Source organism: Tenrec ecaudatus, chromosome 6 (genome assembly GCF_050624435.1).
Source record: "Tenrec ecaudatus isolate mTenEca1 chromosome 6, mTenEca1.hap1, whole genome shotgun sequence".
Lineage (NCBI taxonomy): Eukaryota > Metazoa > Chordata > Mammalia > Afrosoricida > Tenrecidae > Tenrec > Tenrec ecaudatus.
Window position 1 is genome coordinate 125,799,443 of NC_134535.1, and position 26,437 is coordinate 125,825,879.

The 26,437-nt window shown below is 42.2% G+C and overlaps 1 protein-coding gene across 1 annotated transcript in view; it reads left to right on the plus strand.

Annotated features, from left to right (window-relative positions):
- The window catches only part of LOC142451656 (antigen WC1.1-like), a 208,777-nt gene that overhangs the window by 87,421 nt on the left and 94,919 nt on the right, over positions 1-26,437 (plus strand). The window contains exons 9-13 of the mRNA XM_075553369.1: positions 4,646-4,954; positions 5,044-5,358; positions 6,925-7,008; positions 7,113-7,427; positions 9,455-9,769. Coding sequence (XP_075409484.1) covers positions 4,646-4,954; positions 5,044-5,358; positions 6,925-7,008; positions 7,113-7,427; positions 9,455-9,769 — 1,338 coding nt within the window. The remainder of the gene's footprint in view (positions 1-4,645; positions 4,955-5,043; positions 5,359-6,924; positions 7,009-7,112; positions 7,428-9,454; positions 9,770-26,437) is intronic.

Genomic DNA, 26,437 nt, shown 5'->3' on the forward strand with positions numbered 1-26,437 from the left:
GGTGATCTACTTGAAGGCTACTAACACTAAATTTCTTTTTATCAGTATCTAATTCTGTGAAATACCTGCTCACGTATTTTTCAGTTCTAGTTGATATTTTTGTTGCTAATGTTGAGATCTTGAGGGTTCTACATATATATTCTACACATCAATTCTATGTTCAATATGTTCTCCTATTCTATAGCTTGGGATCTTATCCTTCACGTAGATTTTCAAAAGCAAAGTTTACATTTTGATTAAATCCAGTTTATTAATTAGAAATAATGCTTTTTAACTTTCATCAGTGGAGATGATTTAAAAGTCCCTTGAAATCAAGACACAGACACAGCAGAATAAGAGAACTAGCGGAGGCTCTGATCAGCGACCTCAGAAAACTCACTCACATAGATAGCAGCAAAGACACAGTTATCTCAATTGAGCCATTTTACCAATCTTCCTGAAAGTCAGAATTATACCATTTATTATTTCGAAAAAGATAAAAAAGTGGAAAGAAAAAGTAGCTCATAAAAATGATGAAAATGAAGAGTTTGAGTACCTATCGAATTAATCCTGTAGCTCTGGTATGGTTATACATTCCTGGTGTTCCTCAGTGGTGGTGCTGATACCCTGGTGCGGAGGCAGAATTCAGAGGAAGGTGGAGCATACAGGGTATGAGATGCAACTGTATCCACAGGCTGACCCTGGCTGTCACCATTCTTCTGTTCTGACTAGGAGGGGGGTTGCTAGCACACATCCCCTAGCCAAACAATATCAACAGTGGATTTCTGATACATTATTCTCGGCTGCATTTTATAGTAAGGGCTCTGGTGGCAAGATGGGTCAACTGTTGGGCTGCAGTCAGGAGGCTGATGGTTGAAACATACCAGTCACTTCATTAGGAGGCAGTGCGCTTCTGTAATGACTTACAGTCTCAGAAATCCTCTGACGCAGTCTGCTCAGAGGCAGATTCCTCAATAAGCGAAGTACTCACAGGCTTCACGGTGCTGATTTACTAATATCTACTGCACAGCTTCACCTTGCTAACTCTCACAGTGCCCCTTGCGTGCTCTAAGTTGTTGCTACTGTGCTTACTGTTTAATCCATCGCTGCTATCACTGTGGATCTCAACCACAGTGCTGCTTCATAGGGCTCTAATCTGATAGATGTGAAATCTTACTGTAAGCCAGCATCCACCGCCATCAAGTCAATGCTGACTCCTTGAGACCCTTTGTGTGTTCTGAGCCTGTAACTGCTTATGGGACTAGAAAGCCCCATCTGTCTCCTGTAGAGCTACTGGTGGTTTTGAACTGTTGACCACGTGGATCACATCCCAACACTAGCCACACAACCACCAAGGATCCTAATCCACATATATCTAATATGTGACAAAACGCCTTGGTGGAACTGTGGTTAAACTCTCTATTGCTAACTGGAAGATCTGTACTTCAAACCCACCTGCTGCTCAGTGGAAAACAGTTATGGCAGTCTGCTTCTGAAAATAATACTGCCTCAGAAGCCCTGGAGAGCTCTCCTGTCCTTCAGGCTTGCTACTGGTTGGAATCAACTCAACAGAAATTAGTAAACTATAGGAACTAACTAAAACCTGCTACATAAAAAGTATTTTGATTAGAATGAGAAGACTCTAACCTCCCACCAACTAGACCAAAGAGGGGTCCTAAACTTACTAAACTTTTTTGGGGGGATGGGAGAGACATAAATAATGAAGGATAAGCACATTATCTTTTTAATGACTGTTTTTTCTCATCAGTCTCATATGTGACTCAAATTCTTTAGTCCCTGGAATGTCATTTTAATACTTTCTGCTTTCTTTTCAAGGTTCTTATCTGTTTTACTTTGCTATTCTTGCTGGACGTTTTTGTTATTGTTGATGTCTATTGAGCTTTTTATATTTTTCTGTATATGAAATCCTGGATAGGGAAACGTATAGCTAAAGTAACTGCATTAAAGGTCCTTTGCGGGTATGGCACAGGGGAAATAGGGGACGAATAACTATTAAGTACAAGATTGAAGGAAATGTTCTAAAACTTATTGTGGTGTGTTGGTGATTGAACAACTCTTCTTGACGTGATTGAACTACTGAGTTGTATAATTGGTGAATTATATGACAATAATGCTGTAGTTTAAAAACAGTGTCGTGATTGTAGTACAGGCAAGCAAAGCTACATTATTCAAAGCAGCAGCATCCAAATCTGCAACCCAAACCATTGAGTCAAGTCTCAGTGTACGTTGAGTCCAGCAGGATTAAAATTGGGAAATACTGACAGCTCTGGTGATGAGCACATGTCAAGGCTCAAGAAGTAGATTAGCAGTGAGTTTCAGCCTAGTCGGTATATTATAAATTATAAGATACCCTTACCTAGGAAACGTTTTTGTTGTTATAATAACTACAGAGATTTTTAAATTTGAATTATACATTTCTGCTGAAACCCTACCAAGCACCTTATAGACAGCCTTTTCGGTGTCCCTCCTCTGACATTGTCACCACGTGGGTCGACCTCACTGGCCCCCACCGTGATGTCACGGGGGTTAAGGGGACACTGATGAAATATGTTTAACACTTGTTCAATAAGAGTTTTCCAAAATATTTGTATCTTTCTTCTCTATTGAGGCTTTTGCAATTTATAAATCTTTACCAAGCATTATGTCCTTTCTAAGGCCTTGTCTCCCCTATAACTTACCGAAAGTATGTGAGATGAAATGTCACCATCCTTGCTTCTAAGGAAACGTTTGGCTATACTTTGTCCAAGAGATATTTAATTGTTCTCTGGTAGTCCATGATACTTTCAATATTCTTTGTAAACAACATCATTCAAATACAAATTATAGAATTAAAACATATCAATTACTGTCACACACGCAATTATTAAGACTCAAATTTGTAAGAAAATCATCTGGCATGACATGACCCACAAGTTCACTTGACTCAGGTGCTTTCATTGAGAACCAGATCACAGGTTGAATGGCATTCCTAGGCGTTCAAGATAGATATCCAAGACACCAACCCCCAACTTTTCTATCTGTCTGAGATTCTATAATGTGTAGACTCATATGTGAACAACTTGTTTTCTGCTTAGAACACCTAAAAAAAATCTTGAAATATTTTACTATCAAAACTTGCCTGTAAAATAAAGTGTTCAATCATGAAAGTGGCTTAGCCTGTAGCACTCCAGCCAGCAGGGAGCTACCTGATATGCACAGAATAACTACTCAAGACTGGAGATTGAGTCAGGACGGAAGGGAGAGCCACTCCAGGGAGAGACGACCTCTCAAGGTTCTCCACTCGCCAGTTTTCATTTGCACACTGACGGAGGAAGTTTGCAAAAATTCAAATTCAGGGGCTATCTGGGCACCATGACTTCAGACACTAGGTGTTCTCCTGGTTGGTAGGTAAGAAACATTGTCACACTACAGCACATTCAGCCCTAAGGGAGATTCCTGTTGTTTTGACAAGGAATCTCATTATCACTGGGCATTTCTGCCAAGTTCCTGGCGCAATAGTCCTGACATGTAAAGAGTCACACACTCGGGGTTACACGGACTTTGCACCCAAGTAACCCTCCTCGGGGAAAGAGTGCAAGGCTGCCCTTCACTCGCTATATTTCTCCTCTTCAGTCATCTTTTTTCGGCAGTTTGGCACATATTTCCACATGCACATCTTTTTGGTTCAAATCATTTTATTGGGGCTCATACAACTCTTATCACAATCCATATGTACATTCATTGTGTCAAGCACATTTATATATTTTTTGCTATCATCATTCTCAAACCATTTTCTTTCTATTTGAGCCCTTGCTATCAGTTCCTATTTTCCCCTGTCTCCACAAAGGACCCTTAAAAATTTATAAATTATTATTTTTCATGTCTTACACTGTCTGATGTTTCCCTTCACTCACATTTCTGTTGTGCATCCTCCAGGGAGGAGGTTATATATAGATCATTATGATCGGCTAGGGAAAGGGCATTTATAGAAGTCTAAATACAAGCATGTGCATATGTAAATATATTTATATATGGTGATGGGGAAAGATATTTATGAGCATTTATTTATAGGTTTAATATTAAGGTAGTAGATGGACATTGGGCCCCTCCTCAAGTACTCCCTCAAGACACATCCAGATTTTTAACTCCAGTGGCATTGGATAGGAAAGGAGAGACACATAGTCAGAATTCTAGCCCCAGCAGCTCAGAACAACCTTCTAACCTTCTCTAACTGGTCTACATTCTCTCCTACCTGATGACCCTCCCCATGACCCACCTCATCAGCTTTTTTTTTTAACTTTAACCTCTAAGTGAGTCGTGCTTTTCACATTTCTGCAATAAAGTTTCATTGTCCTCTTACTGTGGAATTTCCTTGTTTCATGAAGGTTCCAGACCCAAATATGAAAGTGTTATTTCTTCCCAAAGCATGTTCCAGCCAGTCCTTCTAAACCAATATTTTCAAACCTTCTTGGAAAGCTCTTTAGACACATTCACTGATTCCCATTTTATGCACTAATATTAGAATTCTGTCCCATGCCTCACCACTAAGGAAAGGAGAGTTTTCAGATCATGACCTGTAATATCTTCACATCATAACCTGTAATGTCTTTACCAAAAGTCAAGACAGGATCATGAACACTCACTGTGTTTGTTTCTCCTCCCTTAGGATTTGTGCATCTGGTTGGAGGTCATGGACCCTGCTCAGGGCAAGTGGAAGTGAATTCAGGAGAAGACCGGACTGCAGTGTCTGATGTGAATTTTACACTCCTCACTGCCCAGGTCATCTGTGCAGAGCTGGGGTGTGGCAAAGTTGCATCTGTCCTGAGGGACGTGCCCTTGAGAGGTGCCGATAGAAAGGTCTGGAATGAGCAATTCCAGTGTAAGGGGGAAGAATCTTTGCTCTGGCTCTGTCCCAGAGTGCCCTGTCCCAGAGACATTTGTTCCCAAAGTAAGACTGTCCACATTGTCTGTTCAGGTGAGACTCACAGGGGAGCTTTAACTTGCCTTCATATTCTCGCTGTAAGAAAAACACATTTTTTTCTGAAATTCATCATTTTCCACCAGAGTACACAGAAGTCCGGCTCATGAAAAATGGCAGCTCCCAGTGTGAGGGACAAGTGGAGATGAATCTTTCTGGGGTCTGGAGTCCACTCTGTGCCTCCCACTGGAGCATGGCCAATGCCAATGTCGTCTGTCACCAACTGAACTGCGGAGTCGCAGTCTCCACCCTAAGAGCATCCTCTCAGCAAGGAAGGGAGCAGATCTTGAAACACAGATTTCACTGCTCAGGACTCGAGTCGTTTTTGTGGAATTGCCCTGTGACTGTCCTGGGGATTCCTGCGTGTGCCCAGGGAAGCACAGCCTCTGTGGTCTGCTCAGGTGAGAGAGGAGTAAGGGCTTGCTCTCTGCTGCTCTGGTTTCTCCTCACCCTGGGTGTTGCCTACCGTGTCTCAAAATGGGCAGATTCAGTACAGAGCCCTGCTCCTTCTCTCTCCTCCGCCACTGTTTTTTACTCTGCCTCCTTTTCTAATCACGTTTTAATCCAATTTTTTATATGCTTGTCTTTTGCTCAAGGCTTATCACCTCCATGTTTTTCACACATGTTTTCCAGTCTCTGTCATAGAGAAATTAGGCAGAGGGTGTTTCTAATTTTTATTTGCCAAGTTTTAAAAACTTTAACTTTCAGAATATTCCTTTTTGTCTTACATATTTGACTCTATATTATTTTTATGATTCATCCAAGTCATTGCTTAAATCAGTGTTTCATTCATACTTTCATGTAAATTATCCCATAAAGAGATCATATGAAAATATATTGAACCATGTAACTACTGGCAGTAATTTGTTTCCAATTACTGACTATAACCAGCAATGATGTTACCAATCATGTGAAAATGTTTTTGTTTTTTTGTTTTTTGAGTAAATACATATGTCTTTTCTTGGGTGTTTAACGTTTCCCATTTTGTTTTCACTATCTTAATAAACTTTAATGAGCCATATTTCTAATTTTAATGAAATACAAATTGATCAATATATTGTATACACTTGAAGCTTCTTATATTCATTTTAAAAGAGCTTTTTCTTAGCAAAGATCATGAAGATACTCTTTTACACAATTTTTGGAACTTAAATTGTCTGTCTTTTGTATATAATAGATCAATTCTTGTGCAATTTATTTTACATCTGATGTGATGAAGGGGACAAGCTGTGTTTTCTTACATGGATTTCTAATAGGCTCATCATCCTTTCTTAAAAATGCTTTTCTCCTGCAGGGCCACCTTTATCACAAACTGAGTCCATGTATATCCTCATCTTTTCTAGGCTCTCCATTCTTTTTTCTGTTCTTTCACCAATCCCACACTTGCTTAATCACTTTCTAGTGTATCCAGTTCCTTAATCACATTCCTTTCTTTATAATCATATTATTGGGGGTTTGTTCAGCTCTTTTGACTAACCATACATACATCCATGGTGTCAAGTACATTTGCACATATCTTGCCATCACCATTTTCAAAACATTTTCTTTCTACGTGAGTCCTTGTTTTCATCCCATTTATCTCGCTTCCTCATGAACCTTTGATAATTTATCATTTTTTTCCACATCTTACTGACACTGACAGATGTCTTTCTTAATCACTCTCCATTGTATCCAGTAGCCCTTCGCTTTTCTCTGAGACCTTGTCTCCAAAAGTTGACCTTACATGGGTCAGTGCAGCTTTGCCGACTTTTCCTGTTGTCACCATAAGGACAATAGTTTGTTGAAAAGAGGCCTATTTGTCATTGTCAGAAGTGGGACAATATAAAGAAGGTCAACTCTGGAGTTATGATACCTTTACTCCAATATTAACCTTTTCACCTGAGGCTCCCTCAGTAAATATTCATTTTATTTATTTCCACTTTCCATGGCATAGGCCCTCTGCTCCCCTAACTGTCTCATTTCTATAGGAAATCAGACGCAGCTGCTGCCCCCATGCAATGTCTCCATGTCTGATGCAGCAGTCTCAGAGGACAGTGGGGCCAACTGCTCAGGTGAGGGCGCCTACTGGTGCAGAATCTATTCCCATCCCTGTACAGCTGCCTTCTCTACAAGTTCCCCTCTGCAAACGCCCTGTTGAAGTCCCTGTCTCACACAGAGAGCAGATGGCTCCGCCTGGTGAATGGAAGCAGCAGCTGTGAGGGGAGAGTGGAGATCTACCATGGTGGCTCCTGGGGCACCATTTGTGATGACAGCTGGGACCTCAGGGATGCCCATGTGGTCTGCAGACAGCTGGGCTGTGGCGTGGCCCTGACCGCCACTGGTTCTGCTCATTTTGGGGAAGGAGCAGGACCTATCTGGCTTGATGAGTTGAACTGCACAGGAGAAGAGTCCCATGTGTGGAGTTGCGCTTCCCGGAAATGGGGGCAGCATGACTGCAGGCACAAGAAGGATGCAGGGGTTGTCTGTTCAGGTAAGCTCCCTATCTGGGTACCATGTTTGGGGGTGGGCAGCTTGAAATTCTACAATGATTGGGACATGGGCCTTTGGGAACCTCAGCTACACATGTCTGAGAGACTGGGAGCTTCTAGCTATGGTCCTTGCTATTCACATTCCTGCGGGTGACAAATGTCTCCCTACATTGATTTCACCGCACATTTCTAGTGTTTCCCAAAGAAACAGGACTTGTATTTTAGACATAGTAACAACAATGATCTATTTCAAATCTCACTAACATCTTGAATCTCAATTAATAACTGGAAGGCTACGTCACTTGACCTCAGTTACTCTACGCCCTATCTCAGACCCAGGTTTTCAGGGCTAATTGCTCAGATGTGGACAGTGTATTCCTTTTTTATAGTCTGCCCTTAGTCGGGACGCTCTGCTGAAATCTCTCCACTTTAGGGGAATCTGGTGGTGTTTGAAGTACCAGTGGCACAGCTGACAGCAAGGTACCAACATGCGAGCAATCACATGTATGACACACGATCAGACAATTGACAGACTCATTGCTGACACCAAATGGACCTTGGCTAAAAGCAATAAATTCCAGAGAACTGCTTGTTTATATTTATTGACTGTGAGAAGACAATAATGGCGTGGATCAGAGCAAGCTATAGACAGCACGGAGACAGGTGGGAATTCCAGAACACTTCAGTTTGCTCCCGATGGACCTGGACACCAAGACGCAACTGCTCAAACAAAGCAAGGGAACACTGCATGGTTCAATGTCAGGAGGGCTGTGTGGCAGGGTTGTATCCTCTGGTCATGCTTATATAGTCTATATGCTGAACAAATCATTAGAGAAGCTGAACCCTATGAGGAAGAATTCAGAATCAGGGTAAGACTTATTTACAACCTTCAAATAGAGATGACACAATCTTGCTTGCTGAAAATTAGGATTTAGTGCTGTTTGATGAAGATCTAGGATCAAAATTTTCAATATGTTTGACAATTAGATGTAGAGAAAGCAAAACCCTCACTACTGTACCAATTGATCATTGATTACATTATGATAAGCAGAAAAGATTGAAGAGATTGAGGGTTTCCTCTTACTTTTATCCATCATCAATGCTCAGGTAAGCTGCACTCAAGTTATCCAATGACCTTCTGCATTAGATAACTCTGCTGTACAAGCTCTCTTTAAGGTTTGGAACATCAAGGATGTCACTTTGAGAGCTAAGGTGTGCCTGAGCCACCCCATCATATTTTCAATTGCTTCACGAGCATGTGTAATTTCAATATTGAGTAAGGAAGATGAAAGAAGAATTGATGTGTTGCATTGTGGTGCTGGTAAAGCATATTGAAAGCACCATAACCTTACAAAAGGACAAACCAATTCCTCTTAGAAGAAGTTTGGGCAGAGTGCTTCTTAGAAGCAGAGATGGCAAGACTTTTCATACATACTTTGTACACATTATCAGAGAGACTAGTCCCTGGCGAAAGAGGTCCTGCTTCGTAAAGTGAAGGGCACTGGAAAAGAGGAAGACGCCATCAGATAGATTGACACAGTGCCTGAAACGATGGGCTCAAACATAACAAAAATTATGAGGATAGGGAAGGACTGGACAGTATTTGGTTCTTCTGTACCCGGGGCTGTTTTGAGTCAGAAATTACTTTTTACCGTCAACCCAGAGCAGCATATGAGAGATGGCAGAGCGCGGGTGGAGGGAAAGGTGCGCTGATTAAGAAAAGAGATCAGAAAATGACTTATGGACTCCTGCAAGGGGTGAGGCTCCCTTATATTTGATTTCATCTCCTAGATGGAGGACGCTATCAAGTGTGCCACATTGGATCCTAGTGCTCCAATTGTAACTGCCTTGACACCGGTTCCCACGGTGAAAATCACAAGGCGAACCCTCAACCCTTGGAAAATTCTACTATCTGCACACCCCGTCCAGCATGCAAATAGTTGTACTACTCTAGAGAAAAGTATACACAATTTACTGATCTCACACTAAGGCCATGGATACATTCCTAAATAGTAATCTCTACTTTCAGAGTCTCTGGCCCTCAGGCTGGTGAGTGATGACCATGACTGTGCTGGGTGGCTGGAAGTCTTCTACAACGGCACGTGGGGCAGCGTCTGCAATAGCCCGATGGAGTCCACCACTCTGGCTGTGATCTGCAGGCAGTTGGGCTGTGGGAACACTGGGCAGCTCAATATTTCTGCTGGTATCAAGTCAGGGTCTCAACCTCTGTGGGTAGATGGAATTCGGTGTCAGAAAAGTGACACCAGCCTGTGGCAGTGTCTTTCTGATCCCTGGAACCAGAGATCCTGCTCTGCAAATGAAGTCGCTCACATCGTTTGTGAAGGTAATTTATTCATCTGAATTTCATACCATGCTTCTCAGTATTTATTGATGCAATTTTGTTTTAGTTATTTGATTTAAATTTCAGATTGAGCCTAAAAAATCTCTTTTCCCATGTTTTTCAGTTGTAATTGCGCTAGTCACTTAACTTCACCCACTGTAACGTCAAATCTTGAACCCCTATGAGGGTGATGGAGAGTGAATACCTGGAGGGTGAACAACAGCCAAAGAGATTTTTAGGCTTTGTTCTTGCTGAAAAGATATTAATTTTTCATAATCATCAGGATCCAAATCCGCAGTAGACATGCACAGTCAGTAGATACTAGGAATATAAAGGGGTATCCAAGAAAAAGGACAATATACCTTTTTCCCTATAGGCTAGCATTGAGAAACTCGTTCTGAGTGAGTGAACCCAGTGGGTGCACTGGGTATGTTCTCTCAGGTCACAGTGATTTTTTTTTTGTAAAAGCAGTTTCACTTGAACCTTTTGTGTGTGTGTGTGTGTGTGTGTGTGTGTGTGTGTGTGTGATGGCCAATTTAAGAAAACAGCATGTGGCAGTGACATTTTGCTTACTGCTTGGGAACATGTCGTGGGAAATGTAATCTTGAACACAGCTTACAAGGTCTGCACTATGGGAAAAACTCAAAAGTACAAGTGGTTTATTCATTTCAAAAAAGGTGAAATAATGATTGATGACAAACCTCATTCTGGACATCTGATGAACTTCCCTAAAAGAGGAAAATGTCCAAAAAAATGTGCACTTGTGCTTCAAGGTGGGCCATTGAAGAGATGGGGAAGTTATCTGGACTGTCTTGGAGCTCAGTTCAGCTTCCAATTTTAATGGAAGCTTTGTGAATGAAAAGAGTAAATGCAAAATTTGTTTCTGGGGTTCTGACTGAGCAACATAAAGAGAATCGAGTAGAAACATACTGTGCTTTGAAAGAACAGCTCTGAAGAGACACAGACTTTTCCCAAAGTCATTCCTGGTGATGAGACATGGTGCGATTCTTATGACCCCAATGCAAACATCAGTCAAGCCGGTAAAGGACACCATCATCACCTCGCCCAATAAAGCTCATGAAGTGAAACCAAAGATCAAAAAGATACTCATTTGCTCTCTGATGTGAGGGGGAGAGTGCATTTGGGCTTGGTTCCACCAGGTCAAACTGTTAATCAAGCTTTCTATTTAGAGATTCTGAAAAGATTGCGTCACAGTGTGTGACACAAAAGAGCCTGATTTGTGGCAGACGGGGCACAGGTTGTGTCACCACGGCAATGCACTTACTCACAAAGCCAGGTCAGTGCTCAAGTTTGGGGCAAAAATCAGCATGCCTCTGCTGCCCCATGCACCTTACTCACCTGACCTTGCTCCATGCAACTTCTTTTGTTTCTGTGAATAAAGAGCGACATGATTTCACTATGCAGAAGAGGTGATGAAAAAAATGAGGGAGGTGCTGTCAGTCATCCAAACAGATGAGTCTGAAAATGTTTCCAGGAAGGGAATCTCAGATTTGACCAATGTATTACGTGCAATGAATGGAGAGTGCATTGAAGGTGATAAGGTTCTTTTGTAAAAAAAAATAATAACAATAATAGTAATAAATTTTAATATATACCTTTTTTTTTAATCTGGGCTTTCAGGGGTACCCCATCATAGGCCATAGCTTGAATGAAAGCTCTCACAGATATCAATGCTGTGATTCAATTAAGGAAGTCTATTCTCCTCACAACTTCTTAGCAACTTCATCGAAGAGCCATCATGAAGTTAGATCACATCATGGGAGAATCCTAGTCCATCCAAATTGATATAAAATCTAACTATCACAGAACCTATATATACAGTACAACCAAACACTATCTGCTCCAATGTCATTATCACAACTGTTATGATGTTTGAGCCCAAGATTACAGCCAATTTGTCAATCCATCTCCTTTATGTTCTTCCTCTTTTTCACTGACCCTGTGCTTCACGAAGCATGATATCTTTATGTGAGAACTGGCTTTTCAGGATCACACCTCCAAAGTACCTGAGATGTGCCATCTGGTTGCAAAGGAGCATTCGGGGTGTACTTCTTTCCCGAAGATATATTTCCCTTCTAACAATTCATATCCTTCCAATATTCTTTGACAGAATCATAACTCAACTGTATCCATTTTTCACCAGTTTGCCTTCCTCATTGTGCAACTTTCACATGCAGATGAGGCAATTACGATTATCACAGTTTTGATCAGGCACACTCTAGTCCTCAAAGTGACATCATTTTTCTGAACACCCTGAAGAAGTCTTGTGCAGCTGCCTTGCCCAATTGTCTGCTGCTTCCATAAGCACTGATTATGGATTCAAGTACATGAAGTATCTGAAAACGTCACTCCTTTCTCCATTTATCATGATATTATCTATTCGTCCAAAATGAGGATTTGATTTTCTTTTCAATGAGCTGTAATCCACAGGGAAGGTTGTAGCCTTTGGTCTTCATCGCTTCAAGTGCTCTTCACTTTCAGCAAGTAAGGTTACATCAAACGTAAGCTTGTTAATGAGCCTCCCTCCAACCGTGATATGTTCTTCTCCATAAAGCCCAGCTTCTTGGATATTTGCTCAACATACGGATTGAACTTGTATGGTGAAAGAAAACAACACGAAGCGCACCTTTCCCGATTTTCAACCACCATGCCTGTGTTATGTTCAAACAACTCCCTCTTGGTCAATGCGCAGGTTCCACATGAGCACAGTTTAATGTTCTAAAATTGCATTCTTCAAAAATTTTATCCAGTTTAATCCACATCACCTTCTGGATCTGACTTGAATTTCTGACAGCTCCCATCAACCCACTGCTTTGACCACTTTTGAATTATCTTCAGCAAAATTTACTTTCATAGGATATTACTGCTATTGTTCAATAATTTCCACATATTTGAGGATTATTTTTATCTTGAATGGGGAAAGACAGGTCTCCTCCAGTCCACTGCCAGATGTTCAGATTTCTTGGCATAAATTAATGAATGTTTGCAGCACTTCATCAACTTGTAAAAACATCTTTAGTTGGTATTCATTTTGTCAGTTCCTGGAGCCTGGCTTCCCCCTAACGTCTCCAGTGCAGCATGGACTTCTACTTCAGTACTTCTTTTCTCTATTGTATGCTACCTTGGAAAGGGTTGGATGCCAGCTCATCCTTTTGGTGCAGTGATTCTGTGTATCCTGCTTTTGATGCTTCCTGCATCATTCAATATTTTGCCCAGAGACTATCTTGCAAAATTGTAAGTTGAGGCTTGACTTTTTCTCTTTGTCTTTTTTATATTAAAGTGTGCTGATTGGGTTCTACACTTTTGATTTCTAATGGCAGGACCTTGTGTATGTCATTAAACTGCTTTACTTTGTCTTCTTAAACTGCCTTTTGAAATTTTCTGTTCAACTCTTTAGGACAGTTCATCGTTTCTTCAATTTGCTTTAACTGATCTGTTTTCAAGAACGAGTTACAGAGTCTCCTGTGACAACCATATGGGTTTTTTTCCTTTAGTCCTTTTTCTCTGTCCTGTCTCTTAATTACTTTTATCTTTCTTTTAAATTTTTTGGGGGGGGCTCTTACAGCTCTTATCATAATCCATACATACCATTGTGTCACCATATCTGTACATATGTTGTCATCATCTTTTTCAAAACATTTTCTTACTACTTGAGTCTCTGGCATGAGCTCCTCATTTCCCTCCTCCCTCCCCCATACTTTTATGTTTCTTCAGGCATGATATTCTTGATGTCATCTCACAGATCATGTGATCTTCAATCATTAGTTTTCAGTCCACCAGTTTTGTTCGTGAGGAAGTCACAAAGTCGGATGGTATATATTCATACTCACAGTTTGGCTCTCATGGACTTGTTCTAATTTTCTTCAGCTTCAACCTGAATCTGCACATGTGATCAATTTGATTTTTTGGTGAATTCCTATTTTCTGAGATTCATACTTTGGACAATCCACATTCTGATTATTTTTTTAATCATTTTATTCGGGATTTGAACAACTCTTATCACAATCCATACATACATCCATTGAGTAAAGCACATTGTACATTTGTTGCCATCATCATTCTCAAAACTGTTGCTTTCCACTTGAACCCCTGGTATCAGGTCCTCATTTTTCTCCTCCTTCCCCAGCACCCCCTCTATCATGAAGCATTAATAATTTATAAATTATTATCCTTTTGTCATATCCTACACTCTCCCAACAAGAAAGTGTGGTGAAGAAAGCTGATGGTGCCCGACTATCAAAAGAGATAGTGACTGGGGTCTTAAAGGCTTGAAGATAAACAAGCAGCCATCTAGCTCAGAACCAACAAAGTCCACATAGAAGAACACACCAGTCTGTGTGATCGAGTGGTCCTGAAGGGCTCAGTTATCAGGCATCAAAGAACAAAAAAATCATATCATTGACTGCACACCTACATGATAGGATCGCTGAAGACAAATGGGTGCATAAGCAAATGTGGTAAAGAAAGCTGATGGTACCCGGCTATCAAAAGAGATAGTGTCTGGGGTCTTAAAGGCTTGAAGGTGAACAAGCGGCCATCTAGCTCAGAAGCAAAAAAGCCCACATGGAAGAAGCACACCGGCCAGTGTGATCATGAGGTGCCAAAAGGACCAGGTATAAGGCATCATGCAAAAAAAAAAAAGATATATGTGTGTATGTGTATATATATATGTATGTGTGTATATATATATACCACATTGAATGAAGGGGGAAGTGCAGAGTGGAGACCCAAAGCACATTTGTCGGCCACTGGAGATCCACTCACAGAGGGGTTTAGGAGACGAGATGGGTCAGTCAGGGTGTGATGTAGTACTGATGAAGAACACAGCTTTCCCCCAGATACTGGATACTTCCTCCCCCCAACTACCATGATCCGAATTCTACCTTGCAGGGCTGGATAGGGCAGAGGTTGTACACTGGTACATATGAGGGCTGGAGGCCCAGGGAATCCAGGGTGGATGATACCTTCAGGACCAAGGGTGTGAGGGGCGATGCTGGGAGAGTGGAGGGCGAGTGGGTTGGAAAGGAGGAACTGATTACAAGGATCGACATGTGACCTCCTCCCTGGGAGATGGACGGCAGAGAAGGGGTGGAAGGGATACTCCGGATAGGGCAAGATATGACAAAATAACGATGTATAAATTACCAAGGCATATGAGGGAGGGGGGAGTGGGGAGGGAGGGGAAAAAAAAGAGGACCTGATGCAAAGGGCTTCGGTGGAGAGCAAATGCTTTGAGAATGTTTGGAGCAGGAAATGTATGGATGTGCTTTATACAATTGATGTATGTATATGTATGGATTGTGGTAAGAGTTGTATGAGTCCCTAATAAAATGTAAAAAAAGAAAAGAGGAGAAAAAAAAAGAAAATGATTAGGGCAAAGAATTAGACATTGTCAGTTTTGATTGCCCTATTATAACAAAACAGGGACCCTAATGTTCACCAGCAGGTAGAGCACCTTAAGACCACATTGAGAACACAGGTGACACACTGAGAGCAGCTCCTAGGTCAGGCACTTCTTGAGGCACAAGAAAACCCAAGTGACCTGAGCTGACCCTCTCCTGGAGCCAAGGACTAAAGAGAGACTGAGTTCAGGAATGCTCCTGGACATCGGGTCCTCTCTAGAGTGTGAAGGCCCCTTTTCTGTCCCCAGGCAACCCTGCAGCCTCCTCCCCGAACTCCGGCATCTTCTCCCTGCCTTGGGTGCTCTGTGTCATCCTAGGGGCTCTTCTCTTCCTGGTCTTTATCATCTTGGGAACACAGCTGCACAGATGGAGAGCAGAGCACCGAGGTAGGCCTCAGGGATTCTAACAGAACTGAAAAGTAGTGGAGAAATGTGTTGGGCCACTTGTGAGATCAAGAAAAATGCCAAGTTTAGTCTTTACTCTCATGCTCCGGCAAAACTCCACCTTCTGTACAATAGACTCAGTGTCTGCATCATTAAGTCTCTGGTCCAGGGTCAGTGTGGGAAGTCTCCGAAAGAGTGACTCTTTTCAGTGGACCTTGACTGTCAGACCAAGATGCAGGACCTAGTTCTAACCCACAAGGGCACAGGCTCAAGACTGTGCCTGACAGGCCAGAGGGTTTCTCCAAGGATGAGCACTGGAAAAACCGAAGGCTTTGCCTATTAATAAGTGAACCATCTAGATCAGTCTCTGAGCCCACGTTGATTTCCGCAGACACACGCGCTTTTGAAGATGCTCTTGAGGAGGCCTTGTATGAGGACATTGACTACCTCGTCAACCCAGAGAAGGGGAAGCTTTTGGAGCTCTCAGGTGTGTATGCTGTGTCCTCCCTTCTGTCCGGTGCTGGCTGTCGCTGTGGGGCTCTTCAGGAAGCACATAGCCTCTAGCTGTGCACGGCAGCATTGTTTTCAGCAGGAACACCACCCCCTGTCTCTACTCGTCTAAAGACTCAGGATTTTTTCTGAACCTTGACATAAAACCTCCTTCTGTATGAAAAACTTTTCTGGTGTCTGTGATTTCTTCCCCTCTCAGAAAATATGTCTGATGACTCAGTGACTAAGCTGCCATATTACACTGGGGACGATGAGGAGGATGAACATCCTGAATCTGCTACAGTTAATAGGAATAGATCTGCCTTTTGGATGTTTGGGTTGTGGAAGAAGAATCCCATCCAAACATTTCTTCTGTGCTTGGAATGGAAAAGGTCTCCTGTCTCTAGTGAAACAATGCCTTATTCTCTGCCTACTCTGTGGCTCAAAGGGGGAAAAATCCAGCTCAGCTTTTGTATCCGTAACTACTTCTACTCAAGCACAGATGCACGTCTATTGTGCTGGTATCACCTCAGAGGCTATGTTTTAAAAATAACACTTTCATCGAGCAATCTCCAATATTCCAGGGTGAGAGATAACACTGGAAAATACAGTTTTGAACCTGAGGTAGCATGATTTTGGAATTATTTGGGGTTTATATGTATATTGAGATGAGGGGGAAATTGATGTATTAAAGCCCTGGAATAAATGGAGCAAGTAGTGTTACACTGATCAGCCATACATTGCTCATGCTGACTGGGGGCCTCAGAGCTAGACCCAGGGACCTGGTGGGGCCATGTTTAAACATCCGACTGCTACCCCCAAGGTCACCGACTCACAGGGACCAGCTGCTGGGCAGCAATCTGTTCCCATAAAGAGAGCAGCCTTGAACACTTGGGGCCGCTCTACACTCTGCGACGAGGTCACTGGGTCTGAATGGACTCAAAACATGGGTTGGGGTATGTTTTTGTAAACCAGACTTTTCTCTGAGTGTTCCCCAGGGAAGAGAGGTGGTTAGCTCTAGGGATGGGTGATGTCCAGATGAGCTTTGTTAAAAACGGATCCTGAGTCATCAGAGCACGGAGCGGATTGAAAGCCAGACCTCCGTGACTGGGATTGGTGGGTGTCCTGCAACCACATGATAGATACCCACGTCGTGGTCTTGTAAGAACTCTGTGGCTCTCATAGCTTCAGAAGGTAAGTGAGCAACCTCATGTTCACCCTCCCTAAGTCACGGATGTGCACATATTATGGATTACAACTCTTTTACTGTATGTAGAAAATAGTAACACAGTAACTTTTATTATATATTAGGTATGAAAGACCATTTTAGAAAAGTATAATAAGTCTATACACATTCTAATATATAGAGATCAAATATGTGTCTTTGGAATGCCTTTGAAATCAGGGGCCTGTGTGGGTCAGCTAGAATCTCTGCATTAGAAGAAACTTAGCATCCCACGTAGGCCAACAAATGGTAGCTGTTCCACTAACACCCTTGCCTGCTTTCAGAACCTCCAGGAAGCCCGGCTGATGCCTCTGAACATGGTTATGATGATACTGAAGAGTTGCCTTTTCCTGAAACATCTAGATCAGCCTCTGAGCTCACGTTGCTTTCCGCAGACGCACAAGCTTTTGAAGATGCTCTTGAGGAGGCCTTGTATGAGGACATTGACTACCTCATCAACCCAGACAAGGGGAAGCTTTTGGAGCTCTCAGGTGTGTATGCTGTGTCCTCCCTTCTGTCCGGTGCTGGCTGTCGCTGTGGGGCTCTTCAGGAAGCACATAGCCTCTAGCTGTGCACGGCAGCATTGTTTTCAGCAGGAACACAACCCCCTGTCTCTACTCATCTAAAGACTCAGGATTTCTTCTGAACCTTGACATTAAACCTCCTTCTGTAGGAAAAGCTTTGCTTGTTGTCTGTGATTTCTTCCCCTCTCAGAAAACATGTCTGATGACTCAGTGACTAAGCTGCCATATTACACTGGGGACAATGAGGAGGATGAACATCCTGAATCTGCTCCAGGTAATAGGAATAGATCTGCCTTTTGGATGTTTGGGTTGTGGAAGGAGAATCCCATCCAAACAGTTCTTCTGTGCTTGGGATGGAATAGGTTCCCTATCTCTAGTGAAACAATGCCTTATTCTCTGCCTACTCTGGGACACCAGATGGGGAAATATCCCGCTCACCGTTAGTATCTATAACTACATCTACTCAAGCACAGACATACATCTATTGTGCTGGTATCAACTCAAAGACTATGTTTTAAGAATAACACTTCGATCGAGTAATCTCCAATATTCCTGGGTGAGACAGAACACTGGAAAATACACTTTAGAACCTGAGATAGCATTATATTTGAATTATTTGGTGTTTATATGTATATTGAGATAAGGGAGAAATTGATGTAATAAAGTCCTGTAATAAGTGGTGCACGAAGTGTTACACTGATCAACCATGAGGAGTTCATACTGGCATGGGGCCTCAGAACTAGACCCAGGGACCTGATGGGGCCATGTTTAAACATCCGCCTGCTACCCCCAAGGTCAGCGACTCACATGGACCAGCTGCTGGCCAGCAATCTGCTCCCATAAAGAGAGCAGCCTTGAAACACTTGGGGCCGCTCTACACTGTGCGATGAGGTATCTGGGTTTGCATTGACTCAAACCATGGGTTGGGGCTTGTTTTTGTAAGACCGGAGACTTTTCCCGAGTGTTCCCCAGGGAGGAGAGCTGGTTAGCTCAGGGATGGGTGATGTCCAGAAGGGCTTTGTAAAAACAGGATCCTGAGTTATCAGACCACTGGAGGGGATTGAAAGCCAGACCTCCGTGACTGGGATTAGTGGGTCTGCTGCCTCAGCATGATAGATACCCACGGTCTTTCTGAGAACTCTGTCTCCCATAGCCTCAGAAGGTAAGTGAGCAACCTCGGTTTTTTTAGCCCATGTTCACCCTCCCTCAGTCACTGATGTGCACATATTAGGGGTTACAGATCTTCTACTGTATGTTGAAAATAGTAACACACTAACTTTTATTATATATTAGGTATGAAAGACCATTTTATAAAAGCATAATTAGAGTATACACATTCTAATATATAAAGATCAAATATGTGTCTTTGGAATGCCTTTGAAATCTGGGGCCTGTGTGGGTCAGCTAGAATCTCTGCGTTTGAAGAAACTGAGCATCCCACGTAGGCCAACAAATGGTAGCTGTTCCACTAACACCCTTGCCTGCTTTCAGAACCTCCAGGAAGCCCAGCTGATGCCTCTGAACATGGTTATGATGATACTGAAGAGTTGCCTTTTCCTGAAACATCTAGATCAGCCTCTGAGCTCACGTTGCTTTCTGCAGACGCACAAGCTTTTGAAGATGCTCTTGAGGAGGCCTTGTATGAGGACATTGACTACCTCATCAACCCAGACAAGGGGAAGCTTTTGGAGCTCTCAGGTGTGTATGCTGTGTCCTCCCTTCTGTCCGGTGCTGGCTGTCGCTGTGGGGCTCTTCAGGAAGCACATAGCCTCTAGCTGTGCACGGCAGCATTGTTTTCAGCAGGAACACAACCCCCTGTCTCTACTCATCTAAAGACTCAGGATTTCTTCTGAACCTTGACATTAAACCTCCTTCTGTAGGAAAAGCTTTGCTTGTTGTCTGTGATTTCTTCCCCTCTCAGAAAACATGTCTGATGACTCAGTGACTAAGCTGCCATATTACACTGGGGACAATGAGGAGGATGAACATCCTGAATCTGCTCCAGGTAATAGGAATAGATCTGCCTTTTGGATGTTTGGGTTGTGGAAGGAGAATCCCATCCAAACAGTTCTTCTGTGCTTGGGATGGAAAAGGTTCCCTATCTCTAGTGAAACAATGCCTTATTCTCTGCCTACTCTGGGACACCAGATGAGGAAATATCCCGCTCACCGTTAGTATCTATAACTACATCTACTCAAGCACAGACATACATCTATTGTGCTGGTATCAACTCAAAGACTATGTTTTAAGAATAACACTTCGATCGAGTAATCTCCAATATTCCTGGGTGAGACAGAACACTGGAAAATACACTTTAGAACCTGAGATAGCATTATATTTGAATTATTTGGTGTTTATATGTATATTGAGATAAGGGAGAAATTGATGTAATAAAGTCCTGTAATAAGTGGTGCACGAAGTGTTACACTGATCAACCATGAGGAGTTCATACTGGCATGGGGCCTCAGAACTAGACCCAGGGACCTGATGGGGCCATGTTTAAACATCCGCCTGCTACCCCCAAGGTCAGCGACTCACATGGACCAGCTGCTGGCCAGCAATCTGCTCCCATAAAGAGAGCAGCCTTGAAACACTTGGGGCTGCTCTACACTGTGCGATGAGGTATCTGGGTTTGCATTGACTCAAACCATGGGTTGGGGCTTGTTTTTGTAAGACCGGAGACTTTTCCCGAGTGTTCCCCAGGGAGGAGAGCTGGTTAGCTCAGGGATGGGTGATGTCCAGAAGGGCTTTGTAAAAACAGGATCCTGAGTTATCAGACCACTGGAGGGGATTGAAAGCCAGACCTCCGTGACTGGGATTAGTGGGTCTGCTGCCTCAGCATGATAGATACCCACGGTCTTTCTGAGAACTCTGTCTCCCATAGCCTCAGAAGGTAAGTGAGCAACCTCGGTTTTTTTAGCCCATGTTCACCCTCCCTCAGTCACTGATGTGCACATATTAGGGGTTACAGATCTTCTACTGTATGTTGAAAATAGTAACACACTAACCTTTATTATATATTAGGTATGAAAGACCATTTTATAAAAGCATAATTAGAGTATACACATTCTAATATATAAAGATCAAATATGTGTCTTTGGAATGCCTTTGAAATCTGGGGCCTGTGTAGATCAGCTAGAATCTCTGCGTTTGAAGAAACTGAGCATCCCACGTAGGCCAACAAATGGTAGCTGTTCCACTAACACCCTTGCCTGCTTTCAGAACCTCCAGGAAGCCCGGCTGATGCCTCTGAACATGGTTATGATGATACTGAAGAGTTGCCTTTTCCTGAAACGTCTCCTACCCCAGGAATGAGTGAAAAACATTTTTTCCCGGAGGAAATAAATGATGCTGGATGTTCCCAGGCAGGTGAGTAAACCCCTGTCCCTCCAGAATCTTGCTTTTTTTGTTAGAAGAACATTCAGTTTTGTCTTCCGGTTCTCATTTTTGTTTCTTGCACAGTCACAATCTTGGTAACTTCTTACACCCAGAGATGGCTCTTCTGTAGCTTTGAATTTTGTAGCCATTTCGAATCTTTAAAATGATCACATTCTGCCCTCTGTTCCATGCCTGCTCTCCCCTCAATGGGAACGGTCTACATAATGAGATGTTGAGCTTTTGTTCATGTGTTTGACCCCATATTGGGACATGCTGTCTGACAATAAATAGGAGACTTTTTAAGACCCTGAGAGCTTATCTGGGAAATCTATTTAACAGCAAATAAGTTGAATGCCTGAGCTAGTTTTCTGACTTGGAAAACTAGTAACCTAGAGAGTAGGTGTCATTGCTCAGTGTTATTGTGCAATGTACAGTGGCCTCGGTTAAGTCTGAAAGTCTCAGGACTGAAAGGAAACAAAAAGATGATGACTTCTCAGGATACGAATGGACAGAAAAAGAGTAGCATTTCCCTTGACCAGGATTAATGCTGAGGTTTGACTATGTGGTCCTTGAGGAACAAGGGACTATAACATGAGAGGCCCTACCTGACACCTGACCGAGGACCTATGAGCATTCTCATGAGGAGTTTGATGTAAGGATGGTCTGTTTACTGTCTGGGTAGTGAGATACTAGGGTATCTAGAGAAGGGATTTTTGCACTGATTCTTCAGTTAGAGTAGTATTGAAGAAGAATGTTCATCTCTTGTCCAGTCTTTCTCATTGCTGGCTCATCTCCTTACCAGTAGTCACCATGCACAGAGAACCAAGTCAGTATGTGTTGCCTCTAGTGTTTCATAAAAGCACTAAATGTCCTCAGATACTTGGGGACCACTCTGTACTAGTCTGTCCTTCCACCAAGGGCCTCTGTCCTGTCTTTGTGTCACTGCTGTAACCAAAATCATCCTTCTTGTTTCAGGTGACTCTCTGCAGTCTCATAGCAAAGCTGCTTACCCCAAAATGGATGGGGAAGCATGCTCAGTAGTCCATGGGCAAGGGGAAGACCTTGGATATGATGATGTTGAGCTTAGCACAATGTAGTGCCATTTTCAGGACAATTTTATCATTGAAGATTTGCATATATTTAGCTTCACAAAGTAAATATGGATTTTGTCTGTTTTATTACTGTAATGCTGGAAATAATTAATAATAAATACTCTGAGTTTCCAAAACCAGTGCCATTCTCTTAATGATCTAGGAACATTCATCCCTTTTAAATGGAGAAAGGTAAGTCTTCATCCAAATGCCTTTCCCAATGTGATTTCTCACTTGTAATCTCAGTATATTACCTCTCCACAAACTCCATTCAGTCTTTATGTACAGCAATGTTACTGCTTTCCCTACATATCATGAAACCCTGAAATCATGTCTTACTGAGTATTTGCTCTAAGGAAGACTAACTTGTGAAATGTGTAGTGAATAATCCAGAATATTCCACATTCTACCAAAACCTAGCAGTGAGGTCCAAAGTGCGTGGGTAGTTGAGGTGGATAGAAAATAGTTGCAACAGTTCTCATTTTCTATAGACTAAAAATAACAAAGATGTTTAATTCTCACTTCCTTTTCCCTTTCTTAGCTATTCCTCCATACACAAAAAATTCACTCTCTGTGCCATGTTCATGTCCTATTGTTCACCAAAGTGATTATTAATGGAACTCCTTGATTCAGGAAAGGGGCCTAAAATTTGGGGTAACATCAGCTCATACCATGTATTTATCTAGAAGAAGAACCATCTAAATAGTTGAGACAAACCAAATTTGTAAATCTATTTAGAAATTTCATCCTTACCATTTTTTCCTAGAATCGCTCTAAATACAAATGTCTTAGATTTGGCTTTCTAGAAAAGCAACATCATTGGAGCATAGATAGTGAGATTTCTGATGCAGGCAATGGTTCAGGTAGCTATTGAGACTGGCATGTTCAGAAACCACGGGTCAGGCATCTGGTTTCTCTTAACTAATGTAGGTGCAATGTCTTATGAATCAAAATCAGCAGAAAGCAACGTGTTGATTCACCACTTCCCAACAATACCATAGGTAAGATGGCAAACTACTGGCTCATAACTCTCAGAGGCTGACAAGTGCGAAGAATCATAAATCAGATAATGAGCTCCATACAGGATCCAGAGTAGTGATATAAATGTGTATACATGCACACATACATAAAAACACATGTATGCGTATGTGTGTATATCCACATATATGTGTATGTATATACACATATTTACATACAAATATATACAAGGGGGTACCCTGTCAAAACCCCAGAATTTTGGTTTTTGAAACTATGTATTTAGATGGTTTTTTTTAAAAAACTACTTTATAACTTTCTAAGTACTCTCCATTAAACTTAATGCATTTGTCAAATCTGTGATTCCATTCTTGGAAACATTTTTCAAATTCATCTGTTTGAATGGTTGACAATACCTTCCTCGTGTTGTATTTTTCTTCTTCACCACTTCTACGCAGTCAAATCACTGTCCTTTCATGTCCCTCATCATTTGTGGAAGCAAAAAGAAATCACATGGAGGAAGGTCAGGTGAGTAAGATGTGTGGGGCAAGGGAGGCATGCTAGTTTTTGCCCAAAATTGGCACAATGAGATGGCTGTGGGAGCAGATGCATTGTCATGGTGGCGAAGCCTGTCCGCTAAACAGGAGGAAACTAAAAGTAAATAGAGGAAAGAACTAGGAGGCAAAAGACATTTATAGAGGTGTAAATATAGGCATGTATGCATATATATTAGTATATAATGATAAGGATCTAGGTTTATGTACACATATTTATATGTTAACTATTAAGGTAGCAGACAGGCGTTGAGCCTCTACTGAAGTCCTCCCTCAATGCAAGAACACGTTGTTTTAATCATCTGCTAGTCTGTGATGTTCAACTTCCTGACACAATCACTGAAGACAAAATGGGTGCAAAAGCAAAAGTGATGAAGAAAGCTGGTGATGCCTGGCTGTTGGAAGATATCGCGGCCGAGTCTTAAAGACTTGCAGTTAAATAAGTGGCCATCTTACTGGGAAACAACAAAGGCCACATGGAAGAAGAACACAAACCTGTGTGATCACAAAGGTGTCAAATGGTCAGGTATCAGGCATCAGAAGAGCCAAAACAAATAATAATATTGATGCAAATGATGGGAATCAGAATGGAGACCCAAAGCCCCAGTGTAGATAATTGAACATTTCCTCACAGAAGGGCCACAAGGTAGGAATGAGCCAGCCAGGGTGCCGTATTGCACCGACAAAACACACAGCATTGCTCTAGTTCTTTAATGCTTCCTTCTCCCCACTATCATGACTCCAATTCTACCTTACAAATATGGTTAGAACAGAGAATGTACACTGGTACAGATAAGAACTTGCAACCCACAGAATCCAGGACAAATAAGCCCCTCCGGAGCAATAATGGGAGTAGCGATGCCACCAGGGTAAGGCGAAGGTGGAGGGAGAAGGGGGAATAAAGGGAGAACAGATTACAATGATCAATGTACAACTGCTCCCCAACCCAGAGGGGTATGAAAAACAGAAATATGGGTGAAGGGAGGCAGTGGAAGGTGTAAGATATGAAAATAATAACTTATAATTTATCAAGAAGTCATGAGGATGGGAGGATGGAATAGAGAGGAGAAAAAGATAAGCTGATACCAAGGGCTCAAGGAGAAAGAAAATATTTTGACACTGATGATGCCAATATATGTACAAATATAAATGAATCTATTAGAGTGTGGATTGTCATAAGAGTTGTAGGAGACGCAATGAAATGTTTTATAAAAATAAAATGTAAACCTGTCCCCTATCTGCCATAAATCAAGGTTTTTCAGAACCTTTCCATAGAAAGTTAAACAGCCTGACCTGCTGGAACAAAATCCAAATGCACTCTTACAAATATGGCAAAGTGAGCTGATGGTGCCCGGCTATCAAAAGAGATAGTGTCTGGGGTCTTAAAGGCTTGAAGGTGAACAAGCGACCATCTAGCCCAGAAGAAATAAAGTCCAATGCAAGAAGCACACCAACCTGTGCGGCCACGAGGTACCAATGGGACCAGGTATAAGTCATCAAGCAAATATATATATTTGGTATATATAAATATGATATATATATATATATATATATATATATATATATATATATATATATATATATACCATAGTGAATGAGGGGGGAAGTGCAGAGTGGAGACCCAAAGCACATTTGTTGGCCACTGAAGATCCCATCATAGAGGGGTTTAGGAGAGGAGATGGGTCAGTCAGGGTGCGATGTAGTACCGAGGAAGAACACAGCTTTCCCCCAGATTCTGGATGCTTCCTCCCCCCAACTACCATCATCCGAATTCTACCTTGCAGTACTGGATGGGGCAGAGGTTGTGCACTGGTGCATATGGGAGCTGGAGGCACAAGAAATCCAGGGTGGATAATAACTTCAGGACCAGGGGTGTGAGAGAGGATAATGGGAGAGTCGAGGGTGAGTGGGTTGGAAAGGGGGAACTGATTACAAGGATCCACAGGAGACCTCCTCCCTGGGAGACGGATTGGCAGGGAAGGCAGGGAAGGGAGACCCCAGATAGGGAAAGATATGACAAAATAACAATCTATAAATTATCAAGGGCTCATGAGGTAGGGGTAGCAGGGAGGGAGGGGGAAAAAAGAGGACCTGAAGCAAAGGGCTTAAGTGGAGAGCAAATGCTTTGAAAATGATTAGAGCAAAGAATGTACGGATGGGCTTTATACAATTGATGTATGTATATGTATGAATTGTGATAAGAGTTGTATGAGCCCCCTAATAAAATGGAAAACACCAAAAACAAACAAACAAAAAAGAATTGTACAAGCCACCAATAAAAAGATATTTTGAGAAAAACTTTTTAAAAAAAAGAAGAACGCATATGAGTGTCGTCTTGATCTTTGATTTCACTTGATGAGCATTTGGGGGGGTGAAGTGACAATGGCGTCTTCTATTTTATTGATGCTTATCTTGGCGGTCGTCAGTATAGCATCATGCCTCATCACTTAATGTCCTGCGGGGGAAAGTCTGTGTCTCTTCAGAGCTGTTCTTTGAAAGCACAGCATGTTTCCACTTGATGCTCTCTTTCTAGGCCAGTCAGAACCCGAGGCACAAATGTCACAGTGACCCTTCTCATTCACAAATCTTCTGTGGAAATGGGAAGCAGAACTGAGCTCCAAGACAGTCC